General features: G+C 47.7%; 1 protein-coding gene across 7 annotated transcripts in view; it reads left to right on the top strand.

Annotated features, from left to right (window-relative positions):
- Positions 1-21247, top strand: part of SPATA13 (spermatogenesis associated 13) — a 326917-nt gene that overhangs the window by 291655 nt on the left and 14015 nt on the right. For 3 of the 7 annotated variants that reach the window (XM_055244219.2, XM_063618815.1, XM_055244222.2), the window contains 5 exons: positions 12663-12799; positions 14745-14924; positions 15294-15479; positions 17532-17711; positions 19186-19418. In XM_055244219.2, the coding sequence (XP_055100194.1) occupies positions 12663-12799; positions 14745-14924; positions 15294-15479; positions 17532-17711; positions 19186-19418 (916 nt within the window). Of the gene's footprint in view, positions 1-1004; positions 1510-9277; positions 9691-12662; positions 12800-14744; positions 14925-15293; positions 15480-17531; positions 17712-19185; positions 19419-21247 lie in introns of those variants that run through there. The other 4 variants (XM_055244225.2, XM_055244224.2, XM_055244223.2 and 1 more) reach the window with 4 other exon arrangements.

The following is a 21247-nucleotide window of genomic DNA, read 5'->3' as shown; positions in this document are numbered from 1 at the left end:
TTAAAAGGAAGTCAGAAAAAACAAGACTTCACAGACAGACTTTTCCCTGGCTGCACTACATGGATACAATAGGATGCTTTAGAAACAGATCTTGTCTCTGTTTTTTCCCTAAATAGATGCCAGCGCCTCGCCTGAAATGAATGGGAACCGTAGATGGCAGCTCAAGGCAGCCTGGGGCCCTGTCAGAGCAGTACAGTTTGTAGTTTGTGCTTTCTTCCTTGTTTTGATTGGTTTCTGTGCTGGCAGAGAGAAAGCAGGGATGTGGTTACGGCTTCTGTGTCTGGTGGATTATCAAAACAAGACTGATGTATACTCCATTTTACGAGCCAAAATTTAGAAAAAGGAAAAAAAAAGTTGCCCGGCGATTTCTATATTGAGAACACAGACCACATGAGTGAGAGGGCTCGGTAATGCTAGCGAGACGGCACTGGCAAGACCCGGTGGAGGAAGCGGACATGCGGGTGCTCCCTCCCAGGGTTCCTGCACCCATGGCCTTGAGCAGGGGCGTGTTCATTCCCACCGGGAGTGCAGCCAGCATGAACAGGCAGGGGCGGGGGGCAGGTGGCCCCCGGCTCTCCTCCAGCATTCCTCCACCCCCTTCCACGGAGGGGAGGCCAAGGGGGGCCCGACCTATCCTCCGGCTCTGACCGGTGCTCCCTCAGTGCTGCTGGAGAAACAGCATGCCAGAATCTGCCCTCTGCGGCCTTGACCCTCTGCAGCAGTCCGTCACCTGCCTTTCTGAGAGGGGCCTGGGTCAGTGCACTGCGGAAACTGTTGCCACTCCTATATGCGCTATACTGAGTGAATACATGTAATCAAATGACAACAAGCACCATATTTAAAACAAATAATAAAGCTTGCCTATGGTGGGTTTTCTTTCATTTGAGAGCCCGGAGAGGGCAGGGGGCAGGGGAGGGGTTGTGGGGCTCTGAAAGACCCTGAGGGACAGCCTAGTGGCTCCCAGGAGGACGCCATGTCAGGGAGGGCGGGTTTGTGGGTTGTCTGCCATCTTGTGCTGTCCTGTCCTGTTCTCCTGTCAGTGTGAGTTGAAGCCAATCCTGAGACAGGCTCATAGCAGGATTGCTTTGCTGGCAGACACACCTGGCTTTGAATCCAGCCCCGCAACTTGGGGAAAGTTACTTAACCTTTTTGAGCCACAGTTTCCTCCTTCATAACCAGACAGCAGCACTCCAAGATGCTTGTGAGGCTCGCAAGAGGATTTATTCCAGCGCTGAGCGCGGTGCCTGGCGCACATTAAGATGCCAGGAAGCCAGATGGCTGATTGCTCAGGTCTGTCCAGCCAGCTGGGCAGCCGTCAGAAACTCGGAGGGCTGACGAGACACCAGCCCAGAGAGCTGTCAGGGAGCGGCAGAGCAGAGGAGAGGGCCCAAGATGGATCGGCAGGTGTCAGCCAGGATGGACGGGAGGAGCTGTGCTCAGAGCCAGCAGCCCCAGGACAAGCAGCTCCTGGCTGAGAACAGAAGACAGGCACTGTGGGACAAGTCAAAGGTAAAACCTAAGAGCTCACCACAAGACACAAAGAAGCCCAGAGCCAACGCCCCAGCTCTGAACTGGAGACGGGACAGAGGCTGAGTTTTGAGAGCAGGAGGGAGTGGAGCTGCTGGCTTGGTTGTGGGGTCTGGAGCCAGTGGGGTGTTGGCTGCCCAGGGCGCAGGGCCCTAATTTGAATACTGATGTGAAGCTATACATTAGGAGAATGATTTTTAAAAGCTCCTTAGACATTAATAACAGATTATCAGTGAGAGTTAATAGGTCCATTTCTAGGATTCCTTTTGATCTTATTGTTGTCCACATGTTTGAAAGATTGAAAAATACTATTTGTGAAGAATGGCTTGAAAGTCTAGATTAGATAATACTAGTGACTTTTCCAACATGTAACAGTTTCCAAATGTAACAGTTTACATTCTCGAGCATGAAACATATTTCATACTTTAATTCAGTCACCCAACACTGACTATTAAGCATGTTCCTTGTCCTTGAGAAAGTCATAGCTAGGATAAGAGTAGGGGCAGGATATAAAGGGACAGATACAAACTTAATAATAACTATAATGTAAATGTGATACATATTTTAAAAGAGGTTAGTCTAACATGTTTATAGAACATCAAAGGCAGATATTGTTATGGCAGAGGATCAGGGAGCTGAAAAGTCATGGAACCATCACCAAGTAATGATGGTTACAACTTTTGTTTGTTGTTTGGTTTTTGTTTCTTTATTTTTAAATAGAGATGGGATCTTGCTATGTTGCCCAGGCTGTTCTTGAACTCCTGGCCTCAAGCAATCCTCCTGCCCCAGCCTCCTAAAGTGCTGAGATTACAGGCACAAGCCACTGTGCCTGGCCAGTGGTTAAACTTCTGAAGGATGAGCCAGAATTTGATGGGCTGTTTTGGGTGGGAAAGTTGCTCCAGGTGGAGAGGTCAGCATGGATAGATGAATGGATTTTGTCCTATTCGTTGGAACAAGGAACATTCAGTGGTACACATTGGCTAACGCAGAGCTTTCCAGCCAATGCAATTAGAATACATTGCCTGCAACTTGTGGCTTGCTGCATGGACAGGCAACAAAAGGCATATGTCCTGGAACAACGTGAGCGTGTGGTGTGGTTTAAGTAAACTTAACCGGAAGGTCCAGTGGTTCCCAAATTTTTCCAGGTGTCAGAATCATTTGAGGAGCTTTTCAAAATAAATTCTCAGCAAACATCCTTCCCCCTACCCCCACCACCCAACCTGACTCAGTGGCCCAGGACAGGGGGAGGATCTTTATTTTTCTAAACATTTTCCATGTGATTGGATGCCACGGGCCCTGGGTGTTTGGTAGCACTGAAGGGGGATGGACCCTGGAAGTCATGCATCATGTTTTGACGTTGTCAGTTCCTGTGACCCAGCTCATTCCCTCTGTGTGCATCTCCATGGCCTGAGCTCTTGGGGTCCACCCATAGTTTCAGCCCACAGAGCAGCAGCCCATGACAGCTGCTCCTAGCTGTGAACACGAGCTTCCTGCCTGGGCTTGCCATTTCCGTTTTTAAGATGGGAAGTCAGAACGGCTTATCTCAACTCTGAGGAAGTCTGGGCGATCAGCAAGAGGTTTTCTCAAATACATGGTTTTAGCAGATTATTTTAAGGGTGGGGGAATTTCCCTGAAGTCAAGGGAGGGGAAATTCCCCACCAAGGAGTGATGCTGGGTGGGAGATGCTGGCCGGGAACCAGCTGCTCATTAGCTAGGCAGTGTTGGAGAGTGCCTCTTGAAAATAGCTAAATCTATGTCTCCTTCTTGTCAAGTGCCTGATGTTTAAGGGCTGTGTTAGATCTCACCTCCCTTTCATTTAACAGAACACCTCAACCTCCACCCTGTTATCACACCCTCACCAGGACTACCCTCCCCCACTTATAAATCAGGGGCTTTTTTTTTTCCTAATGTCTTCTCTAACTGTATTTATAACAATCCTTCCAATTTAAAAAAATGACACCTCCTCTATGGCTACCACGTTGTTCTCTGTAGTAGTTCCTAAAGCTATAAGTGGCCAGGGCTGAAAATGTGGACTGGGGCCTTCTACTCGCTGACAGCTGCAGCCAGGAGGAAAGCAGAGATGGGGAGGAAGATGAGACGTTTGTGTAAGGGATAGACTGGGGAAGGACCGTTGCAGCCCCAGGAATCAGGGGTCCCCAGGGGGCAGTGTTACTAGGAGTGACGGTTAACCATGGTTATTGAACAACAGCATCATAAATTCACTTTATTACATTTTTGGAATTGATAGTACTCTGTGGAACAGATGTGTTCTCTTGGAATTGTCCCCAGTCAGAGAGGCGCTGATGGTCAGCACGCAGTTTTGATGACCAAGAGTGTGCTCCTTCTACCTGACTGAAGCTGCGGAAAGTGTTGTAGAAGGAGCCTGCTCTGTCTGCTCTCGTATTGATTGTATGTAGGCATTTGGGGTTTTAAAACTGATTTCAATTTGGAGCAGTCTTTGCTTCTTGTTTACAAGATCATTTTCAAAAACGGCTTTTTGGGCCAGGTGCAGTGGCTCACGCCTGTAATCCCAGCACTTTGGGAAGCCAAGACAGGTGGATCACCTGAGGTCAGGAGTTTGAGACCAGCCTGGCCAACATGGCGAAACCCCATCTCTACTAAAAATACAGAAATTAGCTGGATGTGGTGTCACGCACCTGTAATCTCAGGTACTCAGTAGGCTTAGGCAGGAGAATTGCTTGAACCCTGGAGGCAAAGGCTGCAGTGAGCCGAGATCGCACCACAGCACTCCAGCCTGGGCGACAGAGCAAGACCTTGTCCCCCACCCCTCCCCCAAAAAAGTTTTTTCCACACCTATTTTTTCAGCAAAAGAAACTGCAGTTGGTGAGAATGTGGAGAAATTGGAACTGTTGAGCACCGTTGGTGGGAATGTGAAATGATGCAGCCATGTGGAAAACAGTATGGAGGGTCCTCAAAAAATTAAAACTAGAACTACCATTTGATCAAGTATGCTAAAGAGTTGTAAGCAGGGTCTCAAAAAGTTGGTAGCACATTACTCACAATAGCCAAGTGGTAAAAGCAGCCCAAATGTTTACCCACAAACAGATAAACAGAATGTGGTGTGTATATTCACAATGGAATATTTTTGGTTTTTGACTTTTTAAAAAATAATAGAAGTGCTAACCAAACAATGGAATATTATATAGTGTTTAAAAAGAAGGAAATTCTAACACTTGGTACACATGAATGTCAAGGACATTATGCTTAGTGAAATAAACCAGCCATAAAAGGACATATAATGTATGATCCCATTCATATGAAGTATCTAAAGTAGTCAACATCACAGAAACAGAAAGTGGAAAGTGGTTGCCAAGGAACAGGAGAGGAAGAAGAGGAAATTGGTGTTTAATATGTGTGGCAGTTCTGCAAGATGAAAACGTTTTGTCGCACAATAGTGTGAATATACTTGACACTGCTGAACTGGAACTGTGTGCTTAAAAATGGTTAAGATGGTAAAATTTAATGTTACGTGTTCATCACATAGGAAGAAAGAAACAATAAAATTTACTTTTTAATTATTATAATCTATTCATTTCTCCTGATTTTGGTGACATACATTTTGAGAATTTATAATAGCTTGACAGCATCCAAATTCCCCTAGATAAGAAGTCATCATTATTAACTTTCATCTGTAGTTGAGGATCAAAGCCTATTGAAGTTAGTGAGGAATGGAACATGAAGAAGTGAAGAAGGCAGCAGCACCGGCCTGTGGGTCTGGCCATTGTGAGGAACTCTGCCCAGCGGAGCTGGCATAGGCTCTGACATGCTGTGGACTACTGCATCTAAGATTTTTCAGCCGAACTGCAAATTGCTGTTTCCCCATCAGCAGTTCGTAATTCAATTGAACAATGTCTACTGAGAGTATGTGACACTTTAAAGTGTTCAAGTAGAGTGGAGTCAGATTACAGAGAAGATACACTGTAGAGGAATTTTGTCATGAAGCAATAGACAACTCTCATGTCATTTCTTGTGACATCATAAAACCACTGTTGTAAGAAGTTCACCTTGGGCCAGGCGCGGTGGCTCACGCCTGTAATCCCAGCACTTTGGGAGGCCGAGGTGGGCGGATCACAAGGTCAGGAGATCGAGACCATCCTGGCTAACATGGTGAAACCCCATCTCTACTAAAAATACAAAAAATTAGCTGGGCGTAGCGGTGGGCGCCTGTAGTCCCAACTACTCAGGAGGCTGAGGCAGGAGAATGGCGTGAACCCAGGAGGCGGAGCTTGCAGTGACTCGAGATCACGCCATTGCACTCCAGCCTGGCCGACAGAGCAAGACTCCATCTCAAAAAAAAAAAAAAAAAAAAGATGTTCACCTTGGAGGTAATATATAGGATGGCTTGGGGAGGGAAATGGAGTCATGAAGACTGGCTGAGGGATTTTTCTAGCTAGAATCTCAGATGAGCACAGGGGTGGGAGTCAGAGAGACCTGGGTTCCCATCCTGGTTCGGACCCAGCCCCTGTGTAGCCCTGATAAATGACTCAACTTCTTGGAACCTCAGTTTCCACATCAGCAATTTGTAGTTCAATTGGAAATCACATACTGAGTGCCTTCTGTATGCCAGGTACTATGCTAGGGGCTGGGAAGACAAAAATCAAACGTCTCTCCTTTCCTTTAAGTCTGTCCTGTCCTTTAAGATGGTAAGCGACCTAGACAGTAAGCGTGGGGAATCATAGAAAAGCACCAGGCCTGGACGAAGCATCAAAGCATAGCACAAAGATTCTTCTGTCTAGACATCAGACACTGAGAAATCCCACTCCATAAAACACACTTAAATTATGGGACAAGAACACAGGAGCCATTAACTTTAAGGGACTTTAAAATCGTGAAAGTAGTTAGGGTGGTGAAGGGAAAAGGATACAACCAGAAAATGGAATCAGGTCCTTGACAGGCCCCACTGGGAGCAGGGATTGGTAGTTGGAAGGAAGGGTTAGTGAGGGAACGGAGGGCAGGACACACAGCTGCTCTCCAGAATGGGAGCAAAACACACAGATTTGGATACTAACACTGTTTTTAATATCATTTTGTCTTATTACAAGTAACAGCTACTGCTGGAGGAGGCAGTTCTGCCCAGTGGGTAAGAGTTAGATGGCCTGGGCCTGCTGCACACAGCTGTGTGTTATTGGGACTTGAGTTTCCTCATCTGTAAATGGGGACAACTGACAGTACCTCCCGTGTAGCATTGTCATGAAGATTATATGAGCCGGTTCACCTCAGCTTAAATCAGTGCCTAGCACATTATAGGCACCTGATAAAATAACATCTTGCAATTCTATTTTTAATTTTTTTTTTAATTTATAGAGATGGGTCTTACTATGTTGCCCAGCCTGGTCTCAAACTCCTGGGCTCAAGGGATCCTCCTGCCTGAGTCTTCCAAAGTGCTAGGATTACAGGCATGAGCTACCATGCCCAGCCACATCTTGCAATTCTATACTGTTTTTCAATTTACAGGGTGCTTTCATATATCATCATTCCACTTGAGGCTCAAAGCACACCAATAACAAGTACTTGTTCAGAATGTATAAACAACCCTGAGAGATGGGTATTATCATCCACATTCAACAGGTGAAAAAACAAAGAAAGAAACTTGACCAAGGACTCATACTCAAAAAAGAAAAATATAGGAAAGAAAAAAATGTGCATCGCTATCATCTGAAGGCAAGTTCATCTGACCCCAAAGCCTTGCATGAAGTCCACATGCTGTATTTCTTTCCTTCCTTCCCTCCTTCCTTCCTTCCTTCATTCCCTCCCTCCCTCCCTCCCTTCCTTTCCTCCCTCCCTCCCTCCCTCCCTTCCTTCCTTTCTTCCTTCCTTCCCTGCCTCCCATGTGTGCCAGGCAGGAACACAGTTAAGAATAAAGTAGACAAGAATTACTGTCTTTCTGGAGCTTACATTCTGGATAGTGAACAGAATACATTAGACGGCGACAAATGCTGTGGAGGAAACTAAACCAGGGGAGACAGTGGAGTGAGAGTGAGGGTTGTAGTTTTGAGTGGAGTGGTGAAGGTGAGAGAGGGAGCCGGTGTGTGTGTAACTGGGGAGGGCTGTCAGGCACACGGAGCAGCGGCCCTGGGCAAGGAGTGCCTGCGGTCTTTGCAGCCAAAAGCGGGGGGAGGGACAGCATTAGGAGATATACCTAATGCTAAATGACGAGTTAATGGGTGCAGCAAACCAACATGGCACATGGATACATATGTAACAAACCTGCACATTGTGCACATGTACCCTAAAACCTCAAGTATAATAATAAAATAAAATAAAATAAATAAATAAAAGAAAAAAAAAAACAAAAGCCCATTGGTTGGAGAGGGGTAGGAGGCATGGTGTATCTGGGGAAAAGTCTCAAGAACTTTGGCAGTCTCCCCTGTGGATGATTCTGAGCAGACGAGTGACACAATCCAGTCTAGGAATGGTTTGGCAGCATCGCTCTGGCAGCTATGGCCTGTTGGGGGCAGGGGTGGCAGCAGGGAGACCAGGAGGGGCTGCTGGAGGGAGCCCGAAGCTGGATGGGAACCCAGGCTTAAGTGGTGGGAGGGGACCCAGGCTTGAGTGGTGGCAGAGGGGTAAGAGGTAGCCAGATCCTGGACACTTTCAGGAACTTGAGTCAGATCTGCCAGTGAGTGGGTCATGGGATGTGAGAGGTGGAAGAATAACCTCTGAATAGATAAAACATACAGGCTAATGCCTGCTTTACAGATGGGAAAACTGAAGCTCAAAGAGCCGAAGTGACTTGCACCAAGGTCATTTAGTTAGGAAGTTAGTGAAGCAAGGACATTCACCCAGGAATTTTCACTCCAGGCGCCATGACTTTCCCTCGTCCATGTTTCAAGTATCTTGCCCCTGGCCTCTGCCCCCCATCTCCTGGCCAGGACTGAGTCAGCCGACCCATGAGCGCTTCAAGCCATCTGGCTTCCACAGTGTCGCTAACTACTAATCCATGATGTTGAAACAGTTGCTGTTGAAACCTCTCTTGTGATTAACCTCAGCCAGAGTTGTCTTTTTTCTTTACTTTTTTTCTTTTGAGGCAAAGTCTTGCTCTGTTGCCCAGGCTGGAGTCTGGTGTTACAATCAGAGCTCATTGCAGACTGGAAATCCTAGGCTTAAGCCATCCTCCCACCTCAGCCGCCCAAGTAGCTGGGACTGCAGGTGCGTACCACTACCCCCGGTAGAGCTGTTTTGCTAAGTGTTTATGAAGAACTCAGAGAACAGTCAGTATTTCCAGTCCATGTCTCTGTCCAGAGGGTTTTCTCCTGGTACCTCCTGTAAAGATCTAACACTTTTCAATAGACTCCTGTTAATTGCGAATTTATACATGATTACAACCAGCTTTTTTTCTTTCTTTACTGATTTTCACAGCAATAGCTAGATCATGGTAAAGAATGCTCCCTTGGAAGACACTGTTCAGTTCTTCGAGGAGAAAATGTCATTTTTCAGAGCTTTGCTATGGGTGGGAAGCCCCAATGCCTTTATTTTGCTGAGATTCACTTTTTTTTTTTTTTGGCTCAACCATGGTTTAAATTGATAAGGAAAGATGCTATTGGTACCAGACAGTGCCAGATCAGTGGTTGCTAAAATTGGAAGATTCCTGCTGCTTTAGGCATTAGACACCCAGGCTTTGTGTATATTCTCCTCACCCAGGAGCATCAGGATATCTCAGCCAGTAAGCAGCACAGTTCTTGGGCCTCGTGGTCTGGGCAGCCGCTCCAGGGTTAGAGAAGGCCTTTGTCTTCAGTGTTGTTTCCCTTGGAGTCTAAGACATACTCATGCATGAAAAAAATGATGTGCTTCCTCAAGACATCCCCCAACCCACCCCCAAACACACACACCAGCGAAGCATACTAGACTAGGTGACCTTCTGCTCTCCGCCTGTACGCACCCTGACCTAGCATAGGAAGCAGAAGTTACATTTAAAACGAAACGGTCACCATGCGTTGTTCAGGCTCTAGTGTTTCTCAGACAGCACAGGTCTGGCTTTCTCAAGACCTCCAGCCACACCCCCAGCAAGACAGACATGGATACACACATGCATAGCTGGCTTCCTGCTGCCCACCCACCCGTGCTCCGAGGGTGCACTCCCTTCTCCTGAGGCGCCAGGCCCTGCCATGCCCTGACAACCGTCCCCTCTCCTTTAATGAGAAGGTAAGAAAGCTAGGGCCCAGAAGGCAAGACCAAGGCTATGGAGCTCTTTCTTCTGCCTCTTGGCTTTGTGCTTAGGCCCAGGAATTTACTCCTCCCCCACACTCCCCCACCCCCGTCTCTTGGTCTCTTAGACAGCTCACTTTCACTTTCTCCTCGCAGACACAGGCCCTGACCTTTCCTGACCAAGACTGGGGATGGGCCCAGGCAGGGGAGTGGAGGTGGGTAGAGGGTGACTGGCACCATGCACTCAGAGCCTGGAACCCTGACTTTGTCCACGCTGAGAGCTCTCCCCTGGCTTCCATTGTCAGCTGCTCCAAGGTTCCCTGGCTGCCGCAGTGTCCCCCACACCTGTCTGGGTGGTTTCACGGCTGGGGCACAGGTGCAGACCCATGGGCCATGCCTCACTGTGGTGTGTGCTATCATGGACGTGAGCAGCTGGTTCCCCTGGAATCACAGGAGGGTTCTGGAAAGGAGGTGATGGTGGCTGGGATGTTGGGATTTCTCTGAGAGGGGCACGCCAGGCAGAGGGGGAAGCAATTGGAAAGCCAGAGCCCATGAGCAGACCCAGCTCAGTGGGCACCACTCACAGGTGCTGTGTCCAGAGCTCAGGTTTACAGGACTGGGGCTGCCAGGTGGGAGGTGGCCTGAGCACAGTCTCAGAGAGGGGCTGGGGCCGGGCTGGGAGAGGCGCCGCTGGCAGCACATGCACACCTTCCTGCTTTCCCTCCGTCCTGCTTCAAGAGCCCCGTGCATCACCAGTGCATGAGCTTGAACTCCTCCTCATCATCACGTCCCTGTCTGTGCTTGGCAAGGAAGACCTAAAATGCTGGTGCGTGAAATACTACTTCTGCAATGTTGATTACCTCCATTATTGCGGATCTTCTTCCATGTATATCATTGTTCTAGTGTCAGATTCCTGGGCTCTATTTACAAAATCGGTTGCTTGTGACAGCAGTGTGGCTGAATGATGAGGGGAGGGAAGGGAGGAGAGGCATAAGGGGAGCAGGAGGCGAAGCATGGTGGTGGGGGGTGGGGGTCTGGGGCTGGACGTGTGTCTGCCGAGTACCTGGCACATGGCCAGTGTGGGTGAGATGAGCTGTGCATAGAAAATGCAGGTTGGATTGATCCGAATATAAAACATCTCCCCAAGAAAGAACTCTTCAGTCAGAAACCAGGCCCGTCCTTTTCTAGTCAAGTAACTAGAAACATGGATTTGCCAAGTCCCTGAGAAAAGCAAGCCCGTGGAGCACCATCCCAGGGCGACCTTCAGCCAGCCCTCTGTCCTCGCTGGCACACCAGCTTCTCCCTCAGGCCTCTGCTTTTTGTTAAGTCTCCAGGGAACTTGGAATTTTTCCAAAACATCATTGACTGTATCTCTGTTGCTGCAGGCATGAGCTTGGCCTCCCAACATGGATCTCAGTTCCTGATGCCATTTCCTGGGGCAGCTCCTGTTGCTGCCCACTCCCACTAACCTCTGTTCTCCCCAGCTGGCTTCCCTGGCCCCAGGCTCTGCCCCAACAGCTCTTCCTCCACGTCGTAGTTTAGCGCAGCCCTCATCGTGCAGGACACCGTCACCACAGTAGCACTCTCTGTGGAGTTCCAGCTATTGTCAAGGATGCTAAGAGTTTCACATGCATTCTGTGACCTGATTCTTCGAAAAGAAGGACATGAAGCTCAGAGAAATGCAGTCACTTGGTTTAGGTCCACAGAAGGGCAGGACCAGCATTCAGACCAGCCTCTGTGACCCTAAAACCTCTTCTCTTTCTGTCATATGAGGGGACTGTACTTAGGTCCTGTGGCTTCCTTTCTCGGAACCCTGAAAGAGCAACCTGGGATGAACTCCAGCCTGTGAGGCCCTTCTGTGCGCCCCCGATCTTTGCAGTCTTGTCTTTCATGAGATGCGCGGGGAGTCTGTGGAGCATGTACTTCGAATCAAACCACCTTTGATTTGCAATCGGGCCATTGCAGTGTTCTGAGTCGCCTGCTCCTCTTCCAGGAATCCTTTCCCTGACTGGGGAGGATCCCTTTCTCTTTAAAATCCTGCCACTTGCTTCGGACTCTCCCTATTATATTTCTAATTCCTGGCTGCAGTCATCAGAATTTGGGTTTTATTGCATCCTCTTAAAGACAAGCGTCATCTGTTGTATAGCTTTCTGTCCCCAGCACGTGACAGTCATTCCGTTGGAAAAAATAGTAATAGATTGCTTCTCGGCCTTTTGGCTAAGATCAAGTGGAGAAAGAGTGATGGAGACATCCCTGAACTTGCACAGGAGGACTGAGGTCATGAGTCTGAAAGAAGAGACTGCTCAGTGACAGATCGTTGGCTTTGCCAACGGTGGCTCATTTTCCCAAGAAAGAAAATCTGACTACCAGGGTGGCCAATCTAAAAAGCTGCACCATCCTTAAAAGATCTTTCTCTCTCTTTTCTGGTAAAAGTACTATATAATTCCTCATTCTCATATTATGAGTTCCAAGCCTTTCAAATATGTACAGAGAGTAAGAATGATGGCACGTTTCTACTCGAGACGCTGTTGGGATGTACTGGTTTTAGTAATTCTGTTGCATTGCAGATAAAGGATGGAAGCAGATTATTGGATCATCTTTTTCATCTTTTTTACCTCCTCAGCTTTCCAGCACATTGCTTGGCAGCATTGTTATCTATATTTATGTTGTTAATATCCAGTTTGGAGCACAGACTTCCAACCAAATTACACATAATGCCCTGATGGTCTTCACTCTGCAAATGGTATTGTGTTGGCAATACACTCTTTAACATTCCACCTCTCACTTAATGTCACGCTTAACTGTAGCTCTTAACTTTGGAGTAATGTAGACATTTTCTAACAGTTTGTTATTCTGAGTAAGATACAGATAATTACCTTCCCTTGGGAGTATGTTACCAAATTTTTTCATCATATGAAAAACTCTTGTTAGCTGTGTCTTAAATCATGCCTTTGTTTTGTATGTTTTAGTTTCTTCAGATGGAGGTACTGAGCCCTCTGCCTTAGTGGATGACAACGGTAGTGAGGAGGACTTCAGCTATGAAGACCTCTGCCAGGCCAGCCCTCGGTACCTGCAGCCCGGCGGGGAGCAGCTGGCCATCAATGAGGTACTGGAATTCCACACGACAGTGGTGGATACGGGATACCTGATTTTTCAGGGTCCACAACCACTTCTGACTTTGTTCCCTAGTTCTTGTTTACTAAGCATGTCCGAAAACCTGGAACTCTGATTAAAACAACACTGTGATTCACTTCGGGAGGCCAAGGCAGATGGATCATTTGTGGTCAAGAGTTCAAGACCAGCCTGGCCAACATAGTGAAACCCTGTCTCTACTAAAAATACAAAAAAATTAGGTAGGCATGATGGTGTGCACCTGTAAACCCAGCTATTTGGGAGGCTGAAGCAGGGAGAATTGCTTGAAGCTGGGAGGCGGAGGTTGCAGTGAGCTGAGAGCACACCACTGCACTCCAGCCTGGGCGACAGAGCGAGACTCCATCTCAAAAATAAAGAAAGAACAACACTGTGATTCTCTGACCTTGTCCAGGAAAATGTATGGGATTAAGCTTTCTGGGTAGAGGCAGCTCATCTTTTTAGGTAAGGAAGAGCAGCTCCCCATCAGTGTTCGGCCAGTGCTTTCCACTTGATGAAAGAATACCCTCCCTTCCACTATCTCGTATAATTCTCACAGCTGATCTAAGAAGCGGACATTGTGGTTATTTTCCACATTTTCGTCAACGCTGTGAGGAAAGATGTCTAATTACTTGCTGGCGAATGGCAGAGCTGGAGGTACCCATGTATTCTTCCCTCCAAATCTGGTGTTCCTTTGGCCACTCTGCAGTTTTAGCTTTTTTTTAGGAAATCATTCTGGAAGATACCTCCAGCTTTTGGCGTTCTTGAGCAGAACGTGTGGAGCATAACTCCTTAGTGAGTCAGCGTCTTTACTGAGATGGCCAGTGATGTGTATCATTGGGCGCTAAGGAGACGTGCAAAATCACCTGCTCCCGTGGCCAGTGGATGGAGGAGCCACATCTGTTCCTGACTTTTTAATTGTTAACGATCCCAGGATCATGCTATGTTCTCTTTAATTGCTGTAAAGTATAAAGTTAGATGGAAAACTTACTCGAATTGTGAATAAAGTATGAATGATCCACACTGGAGGGAGACGTGAGGGACTTCCAATAGCATATGTGCATAACTTTAGTAGGCTTGGCTCTGTGACATCTAGTACAGCTGCCAGAAACCATTTTTGGAGCAAATAGTTCAGAATTCAAGTTTGCTAGATAACTGACTTGCCGCTAAGTGAGCAACTAATACTTTTTTAAAAAGGGGCTTGCCTGCCTGCCTGCCTGCCTGCCTTCCTCCCTCCCTCCCTCCCTTTTTTCTTGCATTTTGCTCTTGTTGCCCAGGCTGGAGTGCAGTGATATAATCTTGGCTCACTGCACCTCTGCCTTCCAGGTTCAAGCAATTCTCCTGCCTCAGTCTCCCAAGTAGCTAGGATTACAGACATGTGCCACCACATCTGGGTTTTTTTTTTTTTTGAGACAGAGTTTTGCTCTTGTTCCCAAGCTGGAGTGCAATGGCACGATCTCCGCTCACTGCAACCTCTGCCACCTCAGTTCAAGCGATTCTCCAGCCTCAGCCTCCCGAGTAGTTGGGATTACAGGAGCCCACCACCACGCCTGGCTAGTTTTTGTATTTTTAGTAGAGACGGGGTTTCACCATCTTGGTTGGGCTGGTCTTGAATTCTTGACCTCAGGTGATCCACCTGCCTTGGCCTCCCAAAGTACTGGGATTACAGGTGTGAGTCACCACACCCAGTTTAAGGGCTTTGTTTAAAAGCAGGTAGAGATGCCCTCCTGACTTTGTTTTTTCTTAGTCTCTTCTCCTGGGTTCTCTTTGTGTAACCAGTCACATAGTCAGTGTGGACCAAATGCCACCAGCATATCCAAGTGAGGATACCAGTGTCACCCTGAGAGAGTGCACCTAGTGGCTCCCTCACCATCCTGCCCACTGGTGCTCTATGCTGAGCGCACCCCACTGTCTCCTTCCAGCTGATCAGTGATGGCAACGTGGTCTGCGCAGAAGCCCTGTGGGACCATGTGACCATGGACGACCAGGAACTGGGCTTCAAAGCCGGGGATGTCATCCAGGTTCTAGAAGCCTCCAACAAGGACTGGTGGTGGGGCCGCAGCGAAGATAAGGAAGCCTGGTTCCCCGCGAGCTTCGTCAGAGTAAGTATGGGGTGCTTGCAGCTTTTCCAAAGTATCTGGGGGTGCTGCAGGATCCTTTCAGGTCATAACTCGCCTTTTATCAGGTCAGCTCTTTTGTAATTGATAGCTGACATGCAAGTCACATCTGTAAGAAATTAGGCTGGGTCGGAGCAAAAATGTTAAAGGAAGGCAAGCGAGTTGCTCGGTGTTTCTCTGTGGTCCTCGTGCCTGCTGGTACAGCCTCAGTCCTGCTGAGGCCATGAGACTCAGGCGAGGGCCAGGCTGCCTTCCTAACAGGTCACAGGAAAGTAGGAACCTGGGAGGTCTCCTGCCTCTGCTCCATGCTGCCCTCCCCTGCCCCAAGTCACCTGTCCCGTGTGTGGGTTGCAGTTGCGAGTGAATCAGGAGGAGCTGTCGGAAAACTCCAGCAGCACCCCCAGTGAGGAGCAGGACGAGGAGGCCAGCCAGAGCCGCCACAGACACTGCGAGAACAAGCAGCAGATGCGGACCAACGTCATCCGGGAGATCATGGACACCGAGCGGGTGTACATCAAACACCTCAGGGACATCTGCGAGGTGGGACGCCAGGCTGGGACCTCACTGAGGGTCACAGTACGAGGCTACATGAGGTGCCTGGGCTTTCTCCCCACCTCCACCCCCCGCCCCCCCATCAGACTCCCACATGTACACACTTGTCCACTGCTCGTTTCTCCGCCTCTGCTGTGTGCACTGCTAAGCCTGAGTGCTGCGGCTGTCCTAGCTGTTGGTGGAGGTTTTTTAGAGTCAGGGTCTCTTTTCAGAGACAAGGCTTTTCTTAGAGATGTCACCCAGACTGGAGTACAGTGGCGTGGTCATAGCTCACTGCAGCCTCCAACTCCTGGGCTTTAAGCAGTCCTCCCTCCTCAGCCTCCCGAGTAGCTAGGGCTACAGGCATGCATCACCACACCCAGCTAGTTTTCTAAATTTTATATAGAGACAGGGTCTCACTGTGTTGCCAAGGCTGGTCACGAACTCATGGACTGAAGCATTTTTCCTGCCTTGATTTCTCAAAGTGCTGGGATTAGAGGCGTGAGCCAGTGTGCCCGGCCCCTCTCTTAAGTGTACTCTGCAACTATCTCTATCAGGACCTAATTCCTGAGATTATTTGCAAAGAATGGCTTTCATAGAAGGCAACACCCTCACTTGATTTTACAAAGATTCAAAGGTTTGTCCCTATCTGCAACCCCACTGCATCTAATCACCAACTCACAGATGAGATCTTGAGTCATTTAGACACAGATGGGAAAAAATGCTGGTTTTATATTGGTCATATGAAAGGCTATATTCTATTGTCATGCTATTCTACTTGGCAACAAATTTTATTTTATAGTCTTATCCTGATTTCAGAGAACTTGTCATTAATAGAGGTGCACTTGAAAGGGTTTTGTCTTCCTGTGATATTTTATGCTTCTATGGATTGTGTACGAGCATCACACTACACTGCTGTTCGCCCTGTCTGCTCATTACGGCTCTCCTAGCTGTAAATGCTGATATCTGCACCATCAGTTCAACGCTGACCATTCAGTGCTGAAGACAAGTTGAAGTCAGAGAACTGCCCGTTCTCTAATCGGATTAGCCAGCTGTGTGGACATGCCAGTGTTTAGCTTCTTTGTGCCAGCCATCTCGTTCTGTATGAGTGTGTGGCGAAAGAAGCAGGTCTGCAGTGCCATTTAGGGAAATAAGAGGAACTGCCCATAATTATTGAGCATTGACTGTTTGCCACCCCTCACCTGGATTAACTCAGCTACCACAGCATTCTCACTGGGCAGGTCCTGTTAGCCCCCATTGCAGATGGGGAAACCAAGGCACAGAGAAGTTAAGTGGTGGGGTTGGATTTAAACCCAGGCGGTCTGCCCCAGAACCTGTCCTTTTCTGAGCTATTACATTATATTGTTTTCCTGTTAAAATTCATAGCAAGTAGTCATTGGTATGTGTTTTACTCCATGGTCAGTTTATTCTATTGAATGTCATGATAACTCCCTTTGAGTTAGCTGTTTACATGTATGTACAGCCTTTTCTTCTTATCCCACTAGCTCCTACCTAAGCCATAGTATAGCCATGGTGTTGCACACAGATAATTAGTGCAAGCCTCAGATTAAAGACCTACAGATTGGTGCTGTCCATAGAAAGGCGGTGCTGGTGGAATCCTTGGGTAAGAGGAATCCTTGCCCTGATGAACAGTGCACAGAGCTGCATGGGCTATTCAGCAAGCAGTGACATTCTGCATTTGACAAGTCTCCTGGGCTGTGAAATGGAATTAGGGTTGGGAGAATGATTATCTGAAGAGTTTGGAAAAACACGCGACGACACCAATTTTTGAGCTCTGGTATTTGAAACTTGTTTCTGGAAACATTATATGGTTTATTGGATCCTAAATCCAACCACAGGAGACTTTTTGCTTTCTTTTTATTTTAAAACAAACCTATGGCAAATTGCAGTCATGGAAGTACGATGGCCTCATCAGAGACTCATAGAGTCTCTTTAATTAAAATTCATTCCAAGTTCATGGCTTTAGGCCTACAAAAGCTGTACTATTCAAATAATTTATTTGGATTTCCAAATAAAAAGTATTACTTCTGTATTTTGCAGGGCTATATCCGACAGTGCCGCAAGCACACAGGAATGTTCACCGTTGCACAGCTAGCCACTATTTTTGGAAACATTGAAGATATTTACAAATTCCAAAGAAAGTTTCTGAAAGACCTTGAGAAACAGTACAACAAAGAGGAACCTCACTTAAGTGAAATAGGATCTTGCTTTCTTCAAAATGTGCGTCACCCTTTACTTCATTATTAATAACATCTGCTTACATAATTTTGAAGTGCATCTCCACAAAAAACAGGCGTCTCTTTTGTTTTATTGTTTGTTTGCTAGATGAATCTTCCATAGAAAGGAGATGTTTCTTCTATCTTATATGCTTATCATATAAACAAAATCTGTATAGTTAATCTTGTCTAAATGTCCCAAGTTCATTTTTTCAAAATCCTTTTATGTAGTCTGGAATTAGGGGGTTACATTTGGAGTAATTACTTTTTAAAAATTTCTAAGGGTTATGCCATAAGAACTATGGAGTCCTTGCTAATAATATCCAGGAAGTGTCTGTTACGTTTCAGACACTGTTTCCAGGGTTTTCTTATATTGGCTTGTGTATTGCTATGAGGTAGATATGATTCTCTCTCTCACTTTCTAGATGAGGAAACTAAGGCCCAGAGAGTAAGTAACCCAAGGCCACATACCAGTAAGAGGCAGCTGTGAAGGCAGACCCGGGCATGTGGCTCCAGGACGTGTGGTTGTGATACTGTAACTGCCTCAGAACCTTCCTGTGATAACATGCATTCATCATTTTTTAACTTATGATTGACTATTACTACTTACTGCTAAAGGATTTCAGAGGAAGATTTTAGTCCCAGCCCAAATAGCTAGGGAATAGTAAGAGTAATAATAATAACAATGACAGCCTCACCATGCCTTCACTTCCTGGGTGCTGGGCTCAGTAGCTGTCTAGAGTCCTCTGGGGCAGATAGATTTTAAGTGACTGGGCATAATGTTTTTGTGTTAAGTTGGTCAGCTGGAGGCTGGGCCCCATATGTGACCTGGGCATATTTGGGACATGGTCACAGGCCTCCTTGTGTGGCCTGTGCAGAAGTTTCCTGCAGGAGCCAGCTTAGGACAGGCTGGAGGTCAGGTAGTGGCCTGAGGAAGGTCAGTCTCACAGTGAGGACAGGGGAGTACTGCTGCCATCAGGGAAGGGGTCGTGGCAGGCCCAGCCAGGGTGACGGCAGAGAATTGGGAAGAGAGGGTGTTGAAATGGGCATTTTTGAGGAAAACCTGACAAGACTAGTTGTAAACCACAAAGAATGAGCAACCATTAAAACTGCATACATGGTTTTCAGCTGAGTTGAAAAAATTTGTGGGAGGGGGACGTTAGAGGCCCTGCTCCCCACCTTCCAGGATGAGTGTGAGGCAGGCTAGAAAGAGACCAGGGTGCTGAGTTCCAGGGCAGCCTCATCCCCAACCCCCTCAGAAGCCTGCTGAAGCACCCCTTCCCGCCGGCCAGATAACGCTTGTGGAAACCATGGCAGGGCAGCTTGGGCGCCAGCAGATTTCATGCCCTGTCCTTCTTGCAGTACGCCGTCTTCCTCCTTTCTAGGAATGTCCCTTAGAGAGGGCTGGGATGATGCCTGTCTTTGTCATGTCCCAGAGGCACCCCAGAAGCTGACGAAGCTGTACTTTCCATTCCCAGCAAGAGGGCTTTGCCATCTATTCTGAGTACTGCAACAACCACCCGGGCGCCTGCCTGGAGCTCGCCAACCTCATGAAGCAGGGCAAGTACAGACATTTCTTCGAAGCCTGCCGCCTGCTGCAGCAGATGATTGACATCGCCATCGACGGGTTCCTGCTCACACCAGTGCAGAAGATCTGCAAATACCCACTGCAGCTGGCCGAGCTGCTCAAGTATACCACACAGGAACACGGGTGAGGGGCACGGGTAAGGGGCAAGGCGAGGGCACTGCTGCCATTACCTGTAGGCAGCTCTTAACCCCAAGCAGTGATAGGTGGGCATCAGTGTCAGCCTTAACACTTTGGGAGCTCCATGGGAGAAGTTTTCAGATTGTTCAGAATGTGTGCAATTAACTATTGAAATAGAGTGATTGAAGAGCCTCCAGAATATCCACTCCTAGAGCTATGAAGACACAAGGGTCATTCGTGAGCTGTGCCACGAGTGCATGGCGGCTTTTGTTGTATTGTTATGTTGCTTACCTGTATTTTATAAACATGCCTTTGAGTACTCAGTAGTTAGTAAAGACCGTTTCTGAGGGAAACAGACCAGTGTGAATGGAAAGCCATAACTCTCGTTCTCTCCTGTACCCTTGAGGTTGATGCACAGCAGCTCAGCTCAGAGCAGGATTCTTTATGGCAGAAACATTACTTAAAAGTGGCTTACCTAAAGTTACTAAGCAGTCTCTACTTAGCAACATAGAAGGGGTGAGGGCACATACAAGCTTGAACTGTAAAAGGGTGTGGATTGTCAGGGGTGCGAACCCATATGGGGCGGCTGAGAAGACCAGGGCACTGGGCGCCTGCTGGGCCCTGAACTGTTCCCTACCCACCGGGGTGCCGACTCCCTGGTCTTCTCCCTGTTCCCTCCTGCTGGGAGCACAGGGCTTCCTTCATGCTTACCTGAATGCTGCATCTCCCTTCGAGCCTCCTTGGTGCCTGACTAAGCTCTTCTTGTTACTCACACTTCTGTTGTTTGAATCTCAGCTTCGCCTGAACAACAAGCAACAAAATACACACTCTCTCTGTCTTTATTATCTGCCTTGGTTGTTTCTGGATCCTTCTCACGCCCTTGTTCCCTAGCCATATGATCTCTTCTGGGGGAGCCAAAAGTTATCCTTTGTTTCCTTAATAGCCAACCATCATTTCGTGCATGCACAGAAGCCTTTGTGTGGTTATACATTAGGCATATCACCCATTCAGCATTGGAATGTGCATGCCCATTTTCCATGCCATGGGAAATGTCATCACAGCACAGCACAGCTGTTTGGTACCTCAGTGCTTGGCTAATTCTGAGTTCTCACCTGGCCAGCAGGGACAGGATAGTCATAGGGCAACTGCTATGTGCCAGGCTCCAAGCCAGGCTACCCAGGGGCGCAAGGGTCTAGCCTAAAGCTGACTCTTGTAGATGAGAATCGAAACAGGGTCCATGCCCCTGACACAGAGTCTTTAACTGCACCTGTAGCTCTGGAGAGGGTCATCTCAAAGGGTCCTAATGAGAAGAGGAAGAGGGAAGGGATTGTACCAGGAGGAAATTTCTATGGCAAACCACAACAGTTCTGGGTTTCAGCAGCTAAATATCTCCCTGCGGGGAGTGGAGAGTGAATCATAATTCTTTTGTCCTCTCTGCCTCTGAACTCCTGTGGAGAGACAGACTTAAAAAAGGAAACTTCTGGCCGGGCGCCATGGCTCACATCTGGAATCCCAGCACTTTGGGAGGCCAAGGCGGGTGGATCACCTGAGGTCAGGAGTTTGAGACCAGCCTGGCCAGCATGGTGAAATCCCGTCTCTACTAAAATGCAAAAATTAGCTGGGTGGGGTGGCAGGCGCCTGTAATCCTAGCTAATCGGGAGGCTGAGGCACTAGAATCACTTGAACCCAGGAGGCGGAGGTTGCAATGAGCCAAGATCGCACCATTGCACTCCAGCCTGGGCGACAGAGTGAGACTTTGTCTCAAAAAAAAAATAAAATAAAATAAAATAAAGGCGGGGGTGCGGGGGGAACCTTCTTACAATTAGATTGGAAAG

This window comes from Symphalangus syndactylus, chromosome 15 (assembly GCF_028878055.3).
Source record: "Symphalangus syndactylus isolate Jambi chromosome 15, NHGRI_mSymSyn1-v2.1_pri, whole genome shotgun sequence".
Taxonomy (NCBI): Eukaryota; Metazoa; Chordata; class Mammalia; order Primates; family Hylobatidae; genus Symphalangus; species Symphalangus syndactylus.
The sequence above is the reverse complement of the archived record's forward strand: the minus strand, read 5'-3'. Positions and strand labels throughout refer to the sequence as shown.